Raw genomic sequence first — 19,201 nt, forward strand, 5'->3', positions numbered from 1 at the left:
TTCTCTCCTCTTTACTGCCTTGAAATAATAAAGCGGAGCACCCCATTAAGCTGGTAACATTGACAACCAAGTTTTCCTCATAAGGCAGGGACACCCCCTTGGAATAAGATTATTTGAAGGATTACAAAATATTTCATAGTTACATATACTCAGCTGGATACACCACAGAGAGAATAAGACTGGGTGTTTGTACAAAGCCATTTCTCCTACTCTTAGTTAAGCACTTTAGTATGAAACTAGAAACAGGCTGTTACCTGAAAAACATAGCATGTCATGAACCTACATCACAAGGACTGTACTTCTAATACTGTCCCAACTTTTTGTACGGCATCACTTTACTCAAATTTGTTATGTGGTAGCACACAGTTATAGTTTGTGAATTGTTTGCTGCAGCAAAGGAAAACAAAGCTCTCTGCATGTGTGCAATCTATGGAATCAAATAAACCAGCGGCTAAAACAGAAAGCCTGTATTTGGAATGTACTATGTGCGTACAAATATTTTCTTGGCCAGGGTTCCAACCTGAGTCTTCAATAGCAGTGGTACAGTCCTGACATAGTCTCACCACCTCATGTGCTTTTTGGAACTAGGCCTACTTTAGGACTGCTTCACACAAGAGGAGAGCGACTCTGTAACAGGAACCACCGAAAACACCATGCGATACCCAAACACTTGTCACTTGCTGACCAGGTTCCCAAAGCCTGCAGCAACTATACACGTGTTAAAAGCTCAACATGCAGCAGTGGGATTCATCTATGCATGCCTACGGGGAAGTGACTTCCTGTAGGAATTTGATCATGGGTGGGAAAAGCCCTTAGGACTCTGCACCAGGAGGAACCCATGTAGCCTATGAGCTCGGCCGACGGGGGCACCTTTTCCCCATGCCCCCCAGCCTGCTGATCGGTCCCCGAAGTGCTCCCCACAGGGGCCTCCCCCACCCCTAATGCAACCTAGCGAGCCTGGGAGTACCAACCCGCGAAGCTCTGCCCGCCACAGCGGGAAGGCGAGTGGCGACGGCGCTCATTAGCCTATCTCGGTGCCCCCCCAACCCCGCTCCTGACCGCTGTCGCCGGGCCTCCACGCTTTGTGTCCAGGGAGGAAAACGCAAGGGGGGGGGGGGCGGTCCCTGACCGGGGGGGAGAGAGAAAGAGCGGAGCGCGGTAGCAGCCCCCTCCCTCGCCGCCTCCTTCCCTCCCCCCCTTCTCCCTCTCTCCATCGCTTGGCCGGGCTGCGCTCCTGTCGCCGCCGCCGCCTCCATCTTGCCTTCCCTCGCTCCCTTCCCCCCACCCCGCAACAGGAGCCGGAGCCGCGGCGGAGGAGCTGAAGCGAGCGGGCGGCGGGTCCGAGGCAGGTCGGGAGCCGCGGCTATGAGGGGGAGGCGCTGAGGGGAAGCGCGCCGAGCCGACATCTTGTCTCCCCTCCCCGACGGCGTGAACCCGTCCGTCCCGCAGAAGACCCGGCGCCGCCACGGAGGAAGACAGGCAAGTAGACCGTAGGACGCGCCCGCCCTCGCCACCACTGCCGCCCGCTTGCCTGCAGCCCCGTTCCTCCCTCCCTCCCTCAGCGGCGCCCCCAGGGTCGCGGGAAGGTGACCGGACTAGGCGGTGAGGGGGTGGCGGGACTGAGGAGGCCTCGCGCCCTCCGAGCTGCGGAGCGGGGCTTTCTCCACAGCGCTTTATACCGAGGCTGAGAAGGGAGAGAGAGTGGGTGAGAACGCGGGGGGGAGAGAGAGGGAAACCGATGCCCGCCATCTTGTTCGCTCTCATAACCGGGACACCATTAGCCACGCCCACCTTCCCCTTCTTCATTGGCTCAGGTAGGGACACGTCGCTCTCGCCCGCGCGCTGTGTGCTGCTATTGGCCGCAGTGCAGGGAGATGGACAGCCATCGTATCCAATGGGAGGGTGATTACAGCTGTTTCCTTTCCCTGCCGTGTAATTAGTCGAGGGATTTCCCCCCTCGGAGGGGCTTGCAGATGTTGGCAAATTTATATTCAACATTTCCCACCCCCCCTCCCGCCGCCTGCGACTTTAATCTTCGGTGTGGATGGAAGGCGGGCCGCTAGCATCTGGCAGAGCGAGATTGCTGCGCGCTCTTGTCACGTGGAAAGGGCCTGGATTCTGACACAGCCCAGGCTGCCCCGTCCCCAAGGGAAAGGGTTTCTGCTGTGAGGCCTGGTGTGTTTTTGTTTCCTTGTGCACACTGAAAAGTCACCTGAGAGAGTTTGCATGTGGACTCAAACCTCCTTCAGCGGTCTGCTGCTAGAACCCTTCAGTTGCATGGACCACCCTTCCCCAAAAGGCCAAAACACAGTTCAAAGGCAGATTAAAATGTTGTCTGCTGCTGAGAGGGTTAGTGAGAGATGTTTTGTTAGTTTATACTGATTGCACGTGATCCATAGACTAGGAGCAAGAAAGTTGTCCACTGGGAACTTATTCCAGTCTTTAAGTTCATAGTGGCAACAGGGTCGTTTCCCCTGAGGCATAAGATACAACTCTTGAACAGGGGCCTCCTCCACTGAAGGATACGAGTTTGTTCACCTTAATGCAAGACATTCCCTTCATTGGCTGTACTTTTCCATTGCTTAGGCTGCTGCTGCTGAAGTGGGAGAAGAGCACAGTACAACAAAGTGCATTTCCCTCTATTATTTTTTGTCTATTGCAGCATGTTCCTGCCCAAGAACTGAAGAGTTAATGTCCAACTTACTGAATATAAACTATAAGTCCACAGCCAAAGAACTGGTTGATTTGTTCAAATCAGTATTGGCAGTTCAGCCCAATTGCTCCCTCCCCCTTAATTTTTAAAATTTCCACATCAAGCTGTATTACAAAAGTAAATATAAATATAAACCTAGATTACATCCAACTCCCATGAACACTATTTTGAGATTAGATTACGTTTCTTTAAAACCTAATATATTCTCCAAGAAAGAGTAAGAACCTTCCATTTAACAGAATATTTTATCTACTGTAATGTTTAATATTTTTTCCCATTAACAGCATTCATTGATCTCTATAATTGATAATCAAAACAAATGTCTCCATTAATTAGATCCACATTTTATTTTTCTTAATTCATCTATCAGTTCTTTACTTGCCTATTTACCACACTACTTGTTGCTTATTCCTCCCCTCCCTTAGGGTTGCCAGATCACAATATTCCATTAACAGTAGAAATCACAACTGGAGGAACCCCCCCTGTTAGGCTATAAACCTTGCATTTAACTACTCACTTAATAGTCAAAGACTACAGTATCAGGATTTCCATGAAGGTGAGTGAGTGGCATGGGACATATCACTCTCTCCTTCTTCTGCCAGTCTACCTGGTAGGAAGCACATTTTAAAATAACCCACCAGGAAGCCAATAGCGCTTGTTTTCATATTGGCTTGGGAGAACCTTCCTTCATGGCTACAGCTAACATGGAACTACAGTACTGTACAGGTTTTGAATTTGTTAGCAAGCTAGTAACTTTGTAGACTTATTTATATGGTTCTCCAGGCTCAGCAACCCCATGCGTCCTTCGTTCCTCTCATGCCTGGCCACTTTATTCCAGCTAAGGGAGTACTGCTTCTTCTGCATCTTAGTTCTATGTGTAGTTTTGCCCTAATCTTGTTTTTTCCATGGCTCTGCCTTCTCAACAGCCAATTGTTTCATCAGGTCCCTGCTTTTCAGCCCAGTTCCTCCTTTGTGCAATTTAATTTAGCTTCCCTGCTTTTTGACCAGCCTTCTTAACACTCCTTTCTCTTTCTTTCTTCTGATAATAAGCACTGTGAAATTTTTTCATAGCTCACTTTTCTGATTAGCCCGTTCCGTTCTTGCCTCATTTCTCTGTCTCATCTGCCCTTTGCCTTCAAGGCTCATTCATTTAGCTTTCCTTCAGATTCCTATTTCTTATTGCCTGCCCTTATTGTTTAGATTTCCTATGTTCCTGGCCTTCTCTGTGATCCTCAGTCAGCCTGTTTGAAGTCTTAATCCTAGCCAAACTGACAGCTACCTATCCCTTCCCAAAATCTATTCAGCAAACAGTTGGGTTTCTTGAGCAACTGAACATTCTGGGTTATCATACCAGCTTGTCAGAAGCACAAACTATTATAGATAATGGTGCAATAATCTGTTGAATATAATGATGCTAGTTAAATCTCACTCATCAACATGTGGCTAGAGCTTTGGCATAGTTTTCATTGGATCATGTGTAATGAATTCTTTGTCTTTAATTCAGCATATGCATGATAGGAATAAGGAATAATGGCATGTGGGAAGAGAGGAATTTAGTGTTTTATGAATTGGGGGAAGATTATTGTATTACTGAAACTAGAAAAGACTAACTTGAAGACAAATAGCAAAAGAAATTTGGCAAGATTTCAGCATAAAAATGACATGCATTGTTGTTTAGGGACATTTGGAGGTGGTGGCTAGCATGCACAGAAACATGGGTTCCATCTATTTACACTTTAAGCAGTATCATAGCACTTTCATGGCTTCCTCCCAAAAATCCTGATGCTAAGTGTTCTTAGCCTCATGGAGCTACAGTTCCCAGAGTCCCCTCAGAAGACGGGTTTATTGTTAAACCACTCCGCAGACTGTAGCTCTGTGAGTAGAATAGGGGTCTCCTAACAACTCTCAGCACCCTTAACAAACTACAGTGTCCAGGATACTTGAGGGGAGCCATGACTGCTTAAAGTGGCATGATACTGCTTTAAATGTATAGTGCAGATTGGGGCCTTGGTGAAAGTGCTAAAGGAGTCTAGTCTGTTGTTAGCAATAGGCAAGGGTGAAGTCTTGAAAAGTGTGGAGGAAAGGTAAAGCTGTTTTAGGAAGGTGAGATGTTGGATGTACCTTGCGAAGGAAGACACTGCTAGAGTATCATAGAGGGACAGGGGTGCCAACTTGAACAAAATATTTGGGGGCAAGCCCTACCCCACATAATTGATCACATGACACAGCACACATGCACCATTTGAATGGCCATACCCATCAACCTTGGGAGTACCAGCCCCCTCAAATATTTTCTTTGGGGTGGGGGCTGAAAGGACCTCAACCGCTAGGAGTTGGCTCCTGTGCAGAGGAATTGTATTAAGTCCACAAAGTTTATTGCTATAATGTGGCCCTGTAAGAAGAGTGACATAGCATCAGAGGAGAGAGGTGCAAGAAAGAAAATGAAACGATAAAGGGTCTGAAAACCAAGCCTTATGAGGAACGGTTGATGAAAATGGGTATGTTTAGCCTGGTAAGAAGATGGTAGCCATCTTCAAATATCTAAAGGGCTGTCACATGGAGGATGGAGCAAGCTTGTTTTCTCCTGCTCCAGAGGCTGGGACCCAAACCAATGGATTTAAGTTACAAGAAAGTAGATCCAACAAAATGCCAAGAAAAAATTCCTGACAGTAAGAGCTGTTCAGTAAGAGGTGGTGGGCTCTCCTTCCTTGCAGGTTTTGAAGCAGAGATTGACTGGCCATCTGTCATGTGTGATCTAGTAGAGATTCCTGTATTGCAGATGCTTGGACTAGATGACCCTTGCGCCCCCTTCCAAATCTACAATTCTATGATTCTATGAAATAATTGGTTTATGGTTGTAAACAGTGACTAACATTTATAACAAATGGGGGGGGGGGGAATCCAGCAAGTGCTAATTTAGCATAAGGGTTGAATAATTTGAATACTGAAAAGCAAGGGAATGTAAAATAAAGTGGTTTCTGTCTTCTGTAACCAGCTGGCATCTATAGTGTTTTAACATGAGAATAGAAAATATGTCTTCATAGGCAATCCACTAAGCTAAATTTTGCATGGCTAAATTTTGTATTCATTGCGGAGGAGGCACTTTTACAACACAACGGCCTTCTTACAAATATGCAAGTGGAACATAATGGAAGCAGAACATTATGGCATAATACTATGACTTGAGAATCATAGGACATAGTAATAGTAATAATTTTATTATTTATACCCCTCCCATCTGGCTGGGTTTCCCCAGCCACTCTGGGTGGCTCACAGCATATCTAAAAACATAATAAAAACAACAAACATAAAAAAATCTCCTGATACTGCTGCCTTCTGCTCTGCCATTTTAAGGCTGTGCCAATAGGAATAGCACTGGTGCAGTTTCACACCAGCATACTTGAACTGCCAGCAGAACTTTATCAGTGGATTCACCAAAATGGGCCAAGGTTGAGTGCATGACAGAAGAGAATCAGATATACACAAAACGCTATGCTGCTAACTCCAACACACTGTTCTAATGTTACACTGATGTCTGAAGTGGTGTAAGTAAAAAACAGTAATTGAACCCCAAAATCACTGGCTACCCACCCTGTGTCCTCTGCCACGGTGGAGCATAGTATTCAAACAAACTTTGTATAGAAACAGTATATAAATCCCTGGGAGGGAGAGTATAACTCAGATAAGGGATGCACTATGGGACTATGTCTCTGCCATGCCATTAATTGATTTAATGTGTATAGTTTTGCCTTTCAAAGTAATAGTTTCAGGGGGCCCTGAGGAGGATTGGGAACATGTCAACTGGAGAAGGAGAGTTTAATTATCCCCTCCTCCCTCCACTTTTATGGTCCTGATTAAAATCACCCACAAATGTACTGTTAGCCCTAATAGGGAAATGTCCCCCTGAGGCTAATTGCAGCTTTGGGGGTGGAAATTTTTATCTTGACCATGGTGAGAGGAATGATTCCCCCCTCCCATTCTAGCTCGCTGCAGTCCCACTTTTGCTTATGTGTGTTTCTGTAGATGTTACTTTGAAAGGCAAAACCATATGCTAAGTCCACTCTGAACACACAGGGGGAAGCTTAGGAGATCAGAAGCACTGAGAAATGAAATGTTTCACAAAAAGGGGCAATTAAAGCAAGCTATTTAAGGGGCAGTTAGCAGGCCCTTTATAACTTGTTTCCCAGCTGGGATCAACAGGAAGCAATAAAACTAGCAGAAACAACAAGCAATAAACTTTGAACTGAAGTTGTCAGGGACCTTTGTTTTAAATAGAACTTAATTGTGATGGAACATAGGAGAATTTGGTTATGGGGAAGGCCATTGCTTGGTAATATAGTGCTATATGCAAGCTCTGTATGGACACTCTGCTTTAATTCCTTTTCCAGCTAATTAGAGGAAACTGTGCACCTAAGGGCTCTAGGGTGAAAGCAGCCCTGAAAAGCAACATGGACTGGGACCTTATTTTCCTTTCACAGATTCCTCATCCCCATTTCCTCCCTTCCCACTCTCTTTCCCTTCCTATTGTCCCTCAAAAAACTCCACATAGACTTGATTCTTTTAAGGAAACTTTCTCCAGGAAACTATCATTGGCCTTCCCTGCTCAAAAAACAATGCTCAGAGTCCTTCAAATCCCTCCATCCCATATAAATGGAATGCTTGCTCCTTCCCCTGTATAAACAAAATACTGATTTCTCAAACACATTTCTTTAAAAGGGAAGATAGGATACATGCATCAGTCAATATTAATACATCATGATGTTGACTGATGCATATATTCCATCTCCCCCTTTTCATATGATAAATGCACTTTTTCAATCTAAAATTGGTTCTGCGCAGTATGAAAAAATCTACTGACATTATAATAATTATAGTATCATGACTATTATTATTATTATTAACTTGTTGATCACTTGTTACCTGAAGATCTTCAAGCAACTTACAACACATTTAAAACATAAATACATATACCATAACAACAGAGCAAAACAGCCCACATACCGTAACAACCACAAGGAACTTTGATGGCACACTACTTTATATTTATATAATAATTACTTTTATTTTATATTTATATAATAAATGGTTATATTTTTATTTTTATAGAGCAGTGCAGGCCAATTGTACACTACACAACTGAACCAGTGGGCTAGAAGCAGTTTGTGGAGTAGCCACATTTACTATCATAATTTGTTTCAATGTTCTTCTATATGTTTGTTTATTTAAAAGTTATTTTTCCAGCCACCTGTCAGTAAACTATCAGAGTCAAACACTGAGAACCTCTTTCTCTTTCTACACGAACTGATTCATTCTCATTAGCATTTTCAAAAGATGATATATGTAGCATTATTTCTCCCGCTAATGTAGTATTGCTCTGTGTTTAAAAGTATTAGGCTCGAACATAAGACTCCAGTATTCAAATACAGTATATTCTCAGCTATGAAGCTTACTGGGTAGCCCTAAGCAAGTCACTACCACTTAACCCACTGGTCACCAACATTCAGGGACCAGTGGAGGCATTGGGAGTTTTGAGAAAGTGCAATGCACTAGTCAATAAATGACTGCCTTGGGGTGGGATATAACAATAAGTGACTTGTGAGTCATAGCTTAACAAAAAAAAAAGCTGCCACATTTAAAGGAGCAGAAGACACAGGACCACAAAATGGTATTGCCATGGCTTCCATTGGCTCCCCATCAATGGAAAAAGTCCACCTACATCAGCCACCACTGTAGTTACAGAGAGAACCTCTTTGTACCTTTTCTCTGTTCAGAACAGAAGACATGGACAATATCCCTTCCTTGCATCCAGTGAAATCTGGGCATGATTAAGGGTCCTTATTCATTGGAGGAAAGGACAAAACAATGCAAACAGAAACTGAGCAGGAAGCGCAACAGTCTCTCTTTTCCCCAGGTTTTAAAAAAAGTAGTTTTAAAGTTGCTTCATCCATGAAGTAGCCTCTCTGACTTAAGTTACATCATCTCAGAACAAGTACCGTATTTTTCGCACCATAGGACGCACTTTTTCCCTCCTAAAAAGCAAGGGAAAATGTGTGTGCATCCTATGGAGCGAATGCAGGCTTTCACTGAAGCCTGGAGAGTGAGAGGGGTCGGTGCGCACCGACCCCTCTCGCTCTCCAGGCTTCAGGAAGCTATCCGCTAGCCGTGGGAGACCCAGCTCTCCCACGGCTAGCGGAGCGCTGCATTAATCCCGAAGCTTGGGGCGTGCGGAGCTCAGCGCGCCCCAAGCTTCTGGGTGCCGGCAAGGTCTTCGGGATTAGCGCTCCGCTAGCCGTGTCTAGGCTGTGGATAGCAGCCTGCTTCCCGGAGCGTCAGGCGCCCTGAAAGCAGAGCGCCCGGTGCTTCGGGAACACATTGGCAGCCTAGGCAGCCCTGCGGGAGGTCCCGCAGGGATGTCTAAGTTGCGGATAGCAGCCTGCTTCCCGGAGCGTCGGGCACCCTGAAAGCAGAGCGCCCGGCACTTCGGGAACACATCCGGAGCGTGGGGACCCTTGCATGAGTTCCCCGCAGGGCTCCCCATGCTGCAGATAGCAGCCTGCCGCCCGGCATGAGAGGCGCCCTGAAGCAGAGCGCCCCTCGCGCCGGGCAGACATCCGCAGCGTGCGGAGCCCTGCAGGAATTCCCCACAGGGCTCCCCACGCTGCGGATAGCAGCCTGCTTCCCGGAGCGTCGGGCGCCCTGAAAGCAGAGCGCCCGGCACTTCGGGAACACATCCGCAGTGTGGGGAGTCTTGCAGGAGTTCCCCGCAAGGCTCCCCAAGCTGCGGATAGCAGCCTGCCACCCGGCGGGTGGAGCGCCCTGAAGCAGAGCGCCCCTCGTGCTGGGCAGACATCCGCAGCGTGCGGAGCCCTGCAGGAGTTCCCCGCAAGGCTCCCCAAGCTGCGGATAGCAGCCTGCCGCCCGGTGGGTGGGGCGCCCTGAAGCAGAGCGCCCCTCGCGCTGGGCAGACATCAGCCAGCCCCACAAGCTCGGGGGACAGCAGGGAGGCGCAGCGCCACTATCCCTCTGTTCCTGGACCTGGTTCGGTTTCCCTGACCTGCTTTTGGGGGGGAAATAAAGGGGAAAATTTTTCCCTTTATTCCCCCCCCCCAAAAAAAACTAGGTGGTCCGGTGCGTCCAATCGTGCGAAAAATACGGTAGTTTTAGAATTCTCATCCTTCTCAAATGATAGCCTTTGGAAATAATGTAGTAGATGCAGTCTGAAGGGTCATATTTTGTAACCAAAGGGGAATTGTAGATTCTCAATTATGTCTTTAAGAATACATGTTTATCTTAAAACAAGTATTGTTACATTGTTCTATGCCACTAAGACCTATACAATAGGTATGAATTTCAGTTGTTGCATTTCCATGTTTGGAAAACTGCCATTTGTTAAATTTATTCCTGGCATACAGTTACACAGAGGGCCTAGGAGAAAGGGCCTGGCTTTTTCTCCTTTCTTTAAATGCATTTTTATTGAATGTTTCAAAAATAATTACACAATAGGAGTAAATGTAAAACATTGTCACAGTTTAAGAAGAACATGCCAAAGTAGGAAATATAGAGAAAGTTGACCATTGAAGGCATGCATTATAATAGTTATTGGGTGAGGGGGGGTGGGTAAAAGAATCACACCAAAAAGAAAATTGGGTGATGGGAGGGCAAAAGGTTTTGTCTTTCGTGTTTGCACACATAATACATGTTTGCCTTTTCAAACATTTACCTCAACTGCAAGTTAAATTCTGTTCAAGAGTGCAATTCCAAATCAATGGTTGGTTTGTACACCCTTAATATCTCACAATCATGTGCCCCTTCCCTCCATGATGTGACTGCAAGGAAACTATGGAAGCTTTTGATTCCATTTTAGGTTAACATTATGCAGTGACCAATTTCCCTCACTAGAGCTACAGTGTTTCCTGGGGAGAGGGGCCGCTTGTTAAACCACTCTGGGAATTGTAGCTCTGTGAGGGGAATAGGGCTCTCCTAACACCTCTCAGCACCCTTAACATGCTTCACTTCCCAGGATTCTCAGAGGGAAAGCCATGCCTGTTTAAAGTGGTGTGATACAGCTTTAAATGTAAAGTGCAGATGGAGCAGAATGGCTTACAGCAAATTAGGTATCCACTAATTTAAAGTTTCACACGCCCAAAAGTGCACTAAGAGATAAGGCCCCAGCCCAAATTTATCTTTTTAGTTTGCATTCATGTGCTGCTTTGCATTCTGTGTTTCAGAATCTTAGTTCATTAGAAGAGACAGGCTGATATTTAGATCCTTCATTTTACTTCTTTGCTCGGGTTTGAGTTTCCTAATTAAATTCTTCTTTTGATCCATTTCTTCATTTTCAACCTCCTTGTTTGTTATTGTATTTTCTTTGCTTCCAGGTTCTCTTCTACAAGTCTTCTGTGTCTAGCCTTCCTAGCTGCTTGCTTATGATATCTTTGTCTTGTTGGTTCTGTGAATGATTCCTATAATGCTAAAACATTCTAAGACACTTTAGTAGAAAGAGGAAAAGAATCTAAGATTCATATTCAGGATAGCCTAATGTTTAGGGCTATTTCTTAAAGAATTTGTACTTGGTTACAATTTGTTTTTTAACAGAGCAATCAATTCAGTTTAAATACTTTTCAGAATGAACATTACCTAGGTTACCTCAGGATAGGTGCCTTTTTGAGAAACTGAAGTGTGAGATCAGCCAAATCTGTCTACCACTCATTGTTAAAAGGCTTTATTTTCTTTCTTTTTTATTCCCACAAAGTAGTTGCCAAATAAACAGGTATGCTCTTGTTTCTCAGCCCTTTTAGTTAAAATTAACTTTAACCAATTAATCAGTTGAAGTTAGACCTTGTTGCCCTGAAATTTATGCTGCTCATGTTTATGCTATTTTTTCTTTTGGACTATTCTGCAGGGTTTTTTGAGTTGCTGCTATGAGGAAACCTCGGAGGAGGTCCCGACAGACCCTAGAAGGGAGACGTTCTCCTTCACCGTACAGCTTGAAATGCTCACCTACGCGAGAGACTCTGACCTATGCCCAGGCCCAGCGGATAGTCGAAGTTGATATCGATGGGCGTCTCCATCGCATCAGCATTTATGATCCTCTAAAGATCATCACAGAGGATGAACTGACTGCCCAGGACATCACAGAATGCAACAGTAACAAAGAAAACAGTGAGCAGCCACTGTTTCCTTCAAAATCAAAGAAAACTCAGTGTAAAGGCAAAAAAAGGGAGACATGCACAAAACACGCTCCTGGGACATCATTCCACCTACCACAGCCCAGCTTTCGGATGATTGATTCCTTGAGCCAACCAGATGCTCCAGCCCTGCCTTCAGCATACTATCAGTACATTGAGAAGCCACCTGAAGATGTTGATGCTGAAGTGGAGTATGATATGGATGAGGAAGATTTGGCGTGGCTTGACATGATCAATGAGAAAAGGAAGAATGATGGCTATGGGTCAGTTTCTGCTGAGACCTTTGAATTGCTAGTAGATCGGTTGGAGAAGGAGTCATACCTGGAGAGCCGCAACAATGGGGCCCAGCAGACTCTAATAGATGAAGATGCCGTTTGCTGTGTTTGCATGGATGATGAATGCCATAACAGCAACGTCATTTTGTTTTGTGACATTTGTAACTTAGCTGTGCACCAAGAATGCTATGGAGTGCCCTACATCCCTGAGGGGCAATGGCTTTGTCGCTGCTGCCTACAGTCCCCTTCCCGCCCAGTTGATTGTGTTTTGTGCCCAAACAAGGGTGGAGCCTTCAAGCAGACCAGTGATGGTCACTGGGCCCATGTTGTTTGTGCCATCTGGATCCCAGAAGTCTGCTTTGCAAACACTGTGTTTCTGGAGCCCATTGAGGGGACAGAAAATATCCCACCAGCTCGCTGGAAGCTCACTTGCTACATCTGCAAGCAGAAGGGCATTGGAGCAGCCATCCAGTGTCACAAGGTGAACTGCTACACAGCCTTCCATGTCACCTGTGCCCAGAGGGCTGGTCTCTTCATGAAGATTGAGCCCATGAGGGAGACCAGCCTCAATGGCACAACGTTTACTGTGCGCAAGACTGCTTATTGCGAGGCACATTCCCCTCCTGGCACAGTGAAGAAAGGGCGCACAACTACTGTTCACAAGGGAGAGGAGGATGTTTCAAGGAATGAAGCAGTAGATGGGGGCACTCCCAAGAGCAAGAACAAAGTGAAATTGAAACAGAAGGTAAAGAAGGAAGCCTGTTCTTCTGCCCCTTTGCTGATGGTTGCACAGATCCCTTCATACCGGTGAGTGGTGAAACCATTCTGGCTTTTGTTTCCATGTTGATCAGTGAACTAGCCCAGCGTTTTTCTCCTGTTTTCCAATTGGGTGGCATCTTTTATGCCCTGCGGCTGTTTCAGCAAATGCTTTGTTTAATTACGTTAGGAAATGAAGTGCAGGCACAAATTGTTGAAGGTGGAAAACGAAGAAAATTTGCAATTTATGGTCCGAGTTTAGGCTTATCCCATTGACTTCAGTGGGATTGTGATAGTTTAACTTGGAGCGGGATTGTAACCTCTATCTACAGTTGTGTTTGTTACCTAGTGTTTATATTAGTAATGCGTTTAAGTGATTATATGAAAGTGACTGGAGTAATCACTTGTGCTAAACCTCTGAATTAATTTGGTCCATTTGAGCTAAGCTGATGGCTGGGTGTTGCCCATTTTGCTGTTGCTATTGCTTAATTGGAGCTGTGGAGCTGTTTCTTACAGAGCAGCAATTTCACAGTTGAAAAGCCTCTGATGAACTTGAGTTACTTATATAATTCCTAACATGTAATGTGATGTTAGAAAATTAGGCACTGTTTTGCTAAAGGGGGGCGGTTTCCATGTGTTACACTGGTCTTCCGGAATCTGAAGTTGGGTTTAATATGTGATGAAATCACTTGATGCTTTTGTTTTCCCTAGACTGAATAAAATCTGCAGTGGTCTCGCCTTCCAGAGAAAGAATCAGTTTATGCAGCGACTGCACAATTACTGGCTTTTAAAGCGTCAGTCAAGAAATGGTGTTCCTCTTATACGGCGTCTGCACTCTCATCTACAGTCCCAAAGAAATGCAGAACAGGTATGATTGTGGCATCATTGACATTTTACTGAACCCTGAAATACCATGAGAGAATAGTGTTACATGAACTAATTAGGGAAGCTTCTGGGATACATGGATGGAAAATGTCCTTGGATGGAGTAGCTACTGCTAGCTAAAAAAAGCAGGAGGGTAGTTCATTTTGGGAATTTCTTATGAAGTATAGAAATGGAACTTCAAAATCTTCCTTTAGTAGAGTTGTCCATGAATAATAACTATTGTGATTGTAATAGAGGTTTTGCAGCATGCAATTTTTGTATTATTCCACATAGCGTAAAGCCAAGCCACCAATGATCTATGCCTTGCTCCTGAAAATTCTCTTAACAGTTCCTTCCTTTGAAACCACATCCCATTGTTTTTATCTTGTAGATGGTCATCGATGGATTTTATCCACATTGTTTTTCTTTCCTGTGTAAAACACTACATCTGTCTTTACCTTAGAAACAATCAGCACTGTGGAGACCACATTTCCTTAGTTGTCAGGGCCAAAGGCTGTACCCACTGATTTACTGTTTGTGGTCTAGTCCTTTTGAGCTAGGCATACACTTTACTATTTTCTTTACACAGAATCGGTACTTGACATTTGCTGTGCCCCATAACTTTTTTTGAGTGACTTTGCTAGAGAGATGCAGCAGTGTGCGAGGTTGGGGGGGGGGGGGAAGAGAGCAGCAGTGATGCCCTCCTGGTGGTGGTGCCACTGTGTTCACTGGGACAAAGATGGGGTGGGGGCAAGGTCGAGGGAGCACTCTCTTGACGTCATCATTGTTGTGTATGTGTGTCTGCACCAGAGAGATGCTTCTGCCATCAACCTGTAGCTCTCCACCCCACGAGTCCTGGTGAACACAGTCCTGGTGAGCACAGTGCTGCCACCACCAGGAGGGTGTCACTGCCATTCTGTGCCTCCTGTGCCACTGATGACACAGTGCAATCCTTTGTCAAAAGGCCAAAAGCAATGGAGCCTCGCTCTTGGTTATACCACAGGTATGAAGTAGCAACACATATTTGAGAAGTTAAAGAATGTGAGTGGGTATGGTTAAAACATTTCCAGAACATACTCAGAACATTGGTTGGACTTCTTTAGATAGTCAATCTATGCCTAGGACTCATAAGGTGCTTAGATTCTATGATCTAGTTAAAGATTGACTGTGAATAACTGTAAATATGAAGAGATTGGTGAATCAGGAGAGATATGAAGAGAGATCAGGTACCATTAAAAAAAGAAAGAAAGAAAAATCTCCCATTTTACAGAAAGAGCATGATGAGAAGACTGGTGCAGTGAAGGAGGAATTGAAGTACTGGCAAAAACTGCGGCATGACTTGGAAAGGGCACGGCTGCTCATTGAATTAATTCGTAAGCGTGAAAAACTCAAACGTGAGCAGGTTGGTATGAGCATGACCTGATGATCTGTACAGCTGTTTACACTCCCAATGAGATGGACATTATTTAATGCCTTTGAATAGAGCTGCTAAGGTGGCCTGGATGTGGAGTGATTGCCATTTTAGTGTTAAAACAAAACAAAAAACAAAACACCAATGCAATCCTAAGCATGTTTATTCAGAATCAAGCCTCATTGCATTCAGTGGGCCTTCCACCAAAATAGGTGTGCACAGGATTACAGCCAAAAAAAGATTCTGAAATGAGTCAGATCCTATCTTTTATTGGACAAACTGTGTGTGTGTATGTACGCATGCGCACGTGTGCATACACACACAAACACATCCACTGGCACTTTAAAATTAAATGGCAGCTTTTCCCTGCCCCCTTTCCCCCCTAGTGCTGGAGTGAAGTTGAAGGGGGAATGCTATCTCTTAGTATTAAAGAGCTGGAAGACAACTTTCTCTGATTTCAGCGCTGTGGTGCTTAGCACTGCGATTGGAGCTCAAATATTTCTCTGACTGCCAGATTAAACTTTATCTCCATATCTGTATCTAAGAGCACAGAGCTAAAGTGCTTAGTGTTGAGATCAGAGAAGAAAGATCCCTCTGCCTGCTCTTTAGAGAAGATCTCTTTAGAAAAGGTCTCTAAAAAGCAGTCAGATGGATTTTATATTCTGATGAGTAGATATCACCTCCATCTCCACTTTAGAGATTACTGTGTAAAGAACAGAAAGGGATATTTATCTCCTGACCAGACTGGGGGCTCGTGGGCAATTTTCTATGGCTTGGTGGGCCATATCTGGCCTGTTGTCCTCAAGTTAGCCATCTCAACTGCAAATGCTACAATTAAACTGCATTCTTGTATAGATCAGGTCAGTTTTCTTCATTTCATAACCATTTTAAAAACACATGAATTAATACGGCTAGATCATTAAAAGAAAACATATATATCAAACTAGTAGTTTATCTGGCCCACAATATTGTTATTGAGATATTTGCCACTAGAAGTAATAGATTCAATAACAAACTTATTGTTGTTCATGATGTTCAAAATCATCTGTCTAGTTTTGCCTAATGGTAGGGCCAGCCCTGCTTGTTGTATATTCTGTTATCCTTTTAGCCTGGTTTTATCAGAACTAGCATTTATAATTTCTGCAGTTTATAAGGTTTGCCTATAGGAAATACGATTTTCTATCATTAGTACATCTGAGGTGTGTTGCTTTTAGTTGTCGTTCCTGCATTGCCCGCAGTTGAACTAGATGACCCTTGGGATCCGTTCCAACTCTATGATTCTATGATTTTCAGGTAAAGGTTCAGCAAGCTGCTATGGAGTTGCAGCTCACACCTTTCAACGTGCTGCTGCGGACAACACTGGATCTTCTACAGGAAAAGGATCCAGCCCAGATCTTTGCAGAACCTGTAAAGCTGAGTGAGGCAAGTACTTTACCTAGAAGTGTAGTTAGATTTGACTTAAAGAACTGCTCATTTGAATGCTTGCAAAATGTAACTCTCAAAAAGCAAGACCAGTCTGGACTGTTCAAGGCTCTGTTCTTGTATAAATTAAGGACTTCCTCTAAGGTTCTTATACAGAGGATTCCCCAACCAGGCAGACTAGAGCACTTTTTCTGAGGGAGTTTGCTTTTGCTTCTCAGCAAGGTTATTTATTTGCTGGGGCTGAATGGGATAGGGACTTAACCGGATGAAATCATTGTGCATTTGTGCACTGCCCCAGTGCCAGTGAGAGGGCATTTAGAGTGCTTGTGATGGATATGCCCTGGTTGGCTAGTAAATGATTTTTGTAATTGTACAGGTTTTATATGTTTAGGTTCCAGATTACCTGGAATTCATTTCCAAGCCAATGGATTTTTCTACCATGAGGCGGAAGCTGGAGTCCCACCAGTACCGGACACTGGATGAGTTTGAGGAGGACTTTAACCTTATTCTTACCAACTGCATGAGGTATAATTCTAAAGACACTATTTTCCATCGAGCGGCTGTCCGGCTGAGAGACCTCGGAGGGGCAATATTGCGCCATGCACGGCGACAAGCTGAGACTATTGGCTATGATCCCCAAGTGGGGATTCACTTGCCTGAATCGCCAAAGACAGAAGATTTTTATCGTTTTTCTTGGGAGGATGGTGAGTTTCCATTAGGGATTTTTGTATTTAAAAATAAAAGACCATTAAGGAGAAAGAAGATTAAAACCCTCCATTTGTGCAAAGAAAGACAATAATTTAAGAAACTACTCTGGAGGCAGTATCGCCTACAATATATATATTTTTAATTTTGTTAATACAGACCTCCATTTCCCATTGATCCTATGGAGCAATCCCATTTTGCATCTTCCCCCATTCCCCATCTGATTGATGCTGTAAACAGCTGAGGAGCATTCTATTCAGTGTGTCTATCAGGCAGGGAGGTGCATGCTGTTTGCTGTTTTGCCACTCCTGTCTTCCCTTGCATTTGTTCTTTCATTGCCGTGCTGGGTTCAGTACTGACCTGCCCTCCGTACTGTGTCTTCTGCTTCCTGGCCAGATGATCATAGATGCCTACTTGGTGCTGTACCCTGCACTTTCTATTTTTGTCTACCAGGAAGCAGGAAATAGTGGGCAGGAGATGTCTGCAGTAAATTTGCAGTAAAACCAATGCTGTTGGTGGGAATAGTCAGCATGGGGGACAACTGGAGGAGTGGGCCATACAGGACAACAGTGAGGGGTACATGTGTTCCACGGCCACAGGTTGCCTATGTGTGCTGTGGAGCATGTGATCTCTCTCTCTTTCTCATTGGCTCTGTGGTGTATTTCCTACATATTATTGGCATTTCATTTGAAGAATCCTTATGTCCTGTTTATTATATGAAGTTCAAAAACAGCTTTATTAATTGTCTGCCCTTCACTCAAAAGTTGTAGGATGAGTTACAACAATTAAAACACAATATTCAAAACAGTTCAAAACAACTTAAAATTACAGAAATAAGGTATGTTCTAAAAATAACCATCTCAGATGTCAAAAGTGAGAGTGAAGAGGTGCCACAAGCTGTATAATGAAGATGTTAGTCGACGTGAGACCTAAATGGTGGGTTAGTCACATTCTTGCTTCTCATTGCAGTTGATAACCTTCTCCTCCCTGAGAATCGGGCTCACCTTTCGTTGGAGGTACAGCTGAAGGAGCTACTGGAAAAGCTGGATATGGTGAGCACCATGAGGTCAAGTGGTGCCCGAACTCGCCGCATCCGACTCTTGAGACGTGAAATCAACTCTATCCGGCAAAAGCTGGCCCAGCAACAGAATAAAACCCTGCCAAATGGAGATCCAGCTCCATGGGAGGAAGGGCTGGAAAAGATGCTACAAGGAGAACGTGATGAAGATGGGGAGAAAGGTGAGGTTTTTTCACTAGGTCTCTGAAGGAAGCGGTTCTGGTTGTACTGGAAAAGGGCTAGGTAAATGTGAATACTCAAGGGGATCTGTGCACATTAATTCTACACAAGTCTGGTAGGCAGAAGTCACTATGTAATTACTGCCTTTGACAACAAACTCAAAAATCATCTTGAGAAATGGAGAGCGTAAAGAACAGCCGTAATATAGCATTTGGTAAACCTGTACATTTTTGTAACAAATGCTGGAGAGTTTTGGGGCCGAGGAAGCAGCAGTCGATGGTAGCAAGGGTTGCCAGTCTCAAAGCTTTATGGTGATAAGGCAGCCTTAGAGAAATGTGTTTGACAATCTTATCCCAGTTTCTAGAGGTCTGCATCACAAAGACACCTACACTTGGAAGTGCTAATTTACCTCCTTGGCAGTCTCATCAGGAAGAGGTTAAAAGACTGAGAAGACTGTCAGTCTCATGTCCTACACTCTGTCACCCGTAGATACATAGTTGCAATAATGGGCTGTGAATGTAATAGCAGGAAGGAGCTGTGACATAGATTGATCCAAAGGACAGTGGACAAACTTGGGCAAGGAACCTTGGGTTGTGATCCCACCCATGGTCATCTGTGAATCAAAGATAG

The 19,201-nt window shown here is 44.5% G+C and overlaps 1 protein-coding gene across 4 annotated transcripts in view; it reads left to right on the forward strand.

Moving 5' to 3' along the window:
* The first annotated feature begins 1,392 nt into the window (after nucleotides 1-1,392).
* BRPF3 (bromodomain and PHD finger containing 3) overlaps nucleotides 1,393-19,201 on the forward strand; it is a 33,968-nt gene continuing 16,159 nt past the window's right edge. For all 4 annotated transcript variants that reach the window (XM_028733978.2, XM_028733983.2, XM_028733981.2 and 1 more), the window contains exons 1-7: nucleotides 1,393-1,479; nucleotides 11,616-12,983; nucleotides 13,644-13,800; nucleotides 15,067-15,198; nucleotides 16,501-16,629; nucleotides 17,021-17,333; nucleotides 18,304-18,573. In XM_028733978.2, coding sequence (XP_028589811.1) covers nucleotides 11,635-12,983; nucleotides 13,644-13,800; nucleotides 15,067-15,198; nucleotides 16,501-16,629; nucleotides 17,021-17,333; nucleotides 18,304-18,573 — 2,350 coding nt within the window. In that variant the 5' untranslated portion in view covers nucleotides 1,393-1,479; nucleotides 11,616-11,634. The remainder of the gene's footprint in view (nucleotides 1,480-11,615; nucleotides 12,984-13,643; nucleotides 13,801-15,066; nucleotides 15,199-16,500; nucleotides 16,630-17,020; nucleotides 17,334-18,303; nucleotides 18,574-19,201) is intronic.

This window comes from Podarcis muralis, chromosome 5 (genome assembly GCF_964188315.1).
Source record: "Podarcis muralis chromosome 5, rPodMur119.hap1.1, whole genome shotgun sequence".
NCBI classification, from domain to species: domain Eukaryota; kingdom Metazoa; phylum Chordata; class Lepidosauria; order Squamata; family Lacertidae; genus Podarcis; species Podarcis muralis.